Raw genomic sequence first — 2,930 nt, forward strand, 5'->3', positions numbered from 1 at the left:
AATAAATTTTTCTCACCTTCCTATTAAATGACTGTCCGTTATAGTTCATTTATTTCGTTATTTCGTCTTTTTTTTTTGTGTTTTTTTTTTTTTTTTTTTTTTTTTACAAATGAATTTCAGTCTAACCCCCTCCCCCTAGTTTGAACGATTATTTAAGAAATAAAGTATCATTTTTAAACATCTATCGAGATATAAATACGGGTTGGTCACGAGATCAAAGGGCTTTATGGTAAATTTGATCTCGTACCAACCCGTATTTATAGCCCGATAGATGTTTTAAAATGATACCTTATTACTTATATTTACATTTGGGATTTATTCATATTTTATATTTGCCTGATTATAATCTTTAACGCGTGAAACGTTTTATTTTTCAAACACAACGGCACGTGTTTGATCCACTGAATTGTGCGTCGACCCTTAATGACGTATTTGAGAAATTAACGTCGAACGTTTATGACGCGAGGAACCCGTGTTTATACGGATATAGATAGATAGTTTTCACTCCCTTTGTTTACATACGGGTATTTACGGCTGTCCGCCATTTTGTGGGTCAAGACTGACGCGTGAAAAAGAGAATCATATGTTCTGTTTATAAATAACAGTGACGCTATGACCTCCATAACCAAAACGAAAGAAAAAACTGGAAAGTTAAAGTACACAGACTCATTAGATAACGTTTCAAGAGAAAAATATAACGAAAAACTTAAATTAATCGACGGGAAAGATCCATACGAGGACGTTTCTAACAAAGAGTGGTCGAGGGAGAGGGACAGTTTTCCAGATATAACGTATCCTGACATAGTAAACTATTTGGTTTATGGCAAAAGTGCTTATACGTTTGAAGACTTGAAGGCGTACAAATCATCGGAGGCTTACAACCAGTTTGTCTGCGGCTGGGTTACGGATGTTTGCCATTCAGTAATCAACAGTAAACATCTACTGCTGGCCAAAGTAGGCTACAGTACACGTTTTTTTTTATTACTTCTTGTATTTATATGTTTATTTATATTATAAGTAAAAGTTAATCTATTAAACACCGAGTAGGCTAGAAATCTTTAGAAAAAAATAACGAAGAATGTATATGGACATATCATTTGTAGTAGACTAGATTTAGAATGTTTTTGAAAGAAAAAAATGGAAAATGTATGATGCATGTCCAAGCAACAACTGTAAACTAACTGTAACTAGCTACTGTATAATGTATATGACCTTGCTATGGTTTTCTTATATGTAATTTTTAAAAATTAAAAATGCAATATATTTATTGTGAAGTTAGTTATTTTATATTACCTTTACTGAGCAATGAAATGTCTAAAATTTATACAAAAATATTTATAATATACATAAATATCTTCTTATTAGGTTTGTCATTCACAGAGAATGAATGACCCCCCTCTGAAACCATGGGTGATAGCAGAGAAATGTGGAACCATAGAAACTGCACATTGTAACTGCATGATTGGACTTGGAGAGGCCTGTAGTCATGTTGGTGCCCTACTATTTTATATCGAAGCAGCAGTGAAAATCAAAAACTCAAAGACTGTGACAGAAGAACCGGCATATTGGAAACTCCCATCCGGCTTGCAGAAAGTACAGTATAAACCTATTAAAGACATAAACTTTCAGTCAGCAAAGGCAATGAAGAAAACTCTGGAGGACAACATAACTCCTGGAAACACCCCTAGACGAGCAGGAGGGATGATGGTTCCAGATGTTCCACCACCTACTGAAGGCCAAATCTCTACATTTCTTTTGAAACTCCACAGCAATAACACTAAACCAGTCATTCTAACTGTGAAGGAGGAATTCTCAAATGCATATGTACCAAAGTGCACTGAAGAAGCCTTTCCAACTCTACTTTCAGAACTGTATAGTGAGGAATGTGAGACACTATCGAAGGACGAGTGTTTGGCCAAATGTGAGGATATATTTGCATCCTTGTGTATGACAGAGGAGCAGTGCAAGTTTACTGAAGAAGAAACAAGAGATCAGTCTAGCAACAAAACATGGCATCATATACGAACAGGGAGGGTTACAGCTTCTCGAATGAAGAGTTTGTATGTTACATCCATAGAAAATCCATCAAAGAGGTTGGTAAATGCCATCTGCCACCCAACCACAACAAAATTCTCCACAAATGCAACTCGCTGGGGGTGTAAACATGAGGAAACAGCTCGGGAAAAGTACAGGAAGGAGCAGGAAAAAAAACATCATAATTTTAAATGTGAAAAAAGTGGACTTGTATTAAATCCAAACTTTTTTGTCTGCAAGAAAGAGTATTGTGATTTCGTCACATGGACCCAAGGAGATATGACTGTGGAACGCATAGAACCTGATGAAGACTTTTGGGAAGAAGTTGTTTCTAAGGCCACCTCTTTTTCAAGACTGTTATTCTTCCAGAGTTGGTGGGAAAGGTGTTTAGTAAGTCACGTGAAAAACAATTAAGACCTTAAGTGTGGATGACAACAATGATGAAACTGAGGATTCAGAGGTCATTTGTGTGTGCCAGAAAGTATATAATGCATCAGAGGATGATGTTATAGGGTGTGATGATGAAAACTGTAAATATCGCTGGTTCCATTCCAAGTGTGTCAAGATCAAACGTCCCCCTAAAGGCTCGTGGTACTGCAAGGAATGCAGAGAGAAAAATCAAATCAAGCCAAAACAGAAATGCCCTAAAGTGAAGGACTAACTTCCTGGATAAGAGCAAGACGGACACACCTGCTCCTATCTATATGTATGGACTATTGTGTTCTAATTTATGGATTTCAATTTTGAAATGAATTTTACAGTTGGTTGGTTATACATGTATATCATCAATTTGAAAACAAAATAGATCCAGCCTGGTCTGTGTGAATATTGATTCGTCAACTGCTTTTTTTTTTAATTTATGAATATGAAAACAACAGAACCTGTCTGATTTATTT

The 2,930-nt window shown here is 35.8% G+C and overlaps 1 protein-coding gene across 1 annotated transcript; it reads left to right on the forward strand.

Annotated features, from left to right (window-relative positions):
• The first annotated feature begins 496 nt into the window (after nt 1-496).
• LOC133199795 (uncharacterized) lies at nt 497-2,695 on the forward strand. Its single transcript, XM_061335630.1, has 3 exons — nt 497-954; nt 1,366-2,424; nt 2,513-2,695. The coding sequence occupies exons 1-3, from the start codon at nt 613-615 to the stop codon at nt 2,693-2,695; spliced, it is 1,584 nt and encodes a 527-aa protein (XP_061191614.1). The 5' UTR covers nt 497-612.
• Nucleotides 2,696-2,930: the final 235 nt, after the last annotated feature.

The sequence above is a fragment of the Saccostrea echinata genome, unplaced genomic scaffold (assembly GCF_033153115.1).
Source record: "Saccostrea echinata isolate AGI-Se365-2 ecotype Australia unplaced genomic scaffold, CSIRO_AGI_Sech_v1 ptg000036l, whole genome shotgun sequence".
Classification (NCBI taxonomy): domain Eukaryota; kingdom Metazoa; phylum Mollusca; class Bivalvia; order Ostreida; family Ostreidae; genus Saccostrea; species Saccostrea echinata.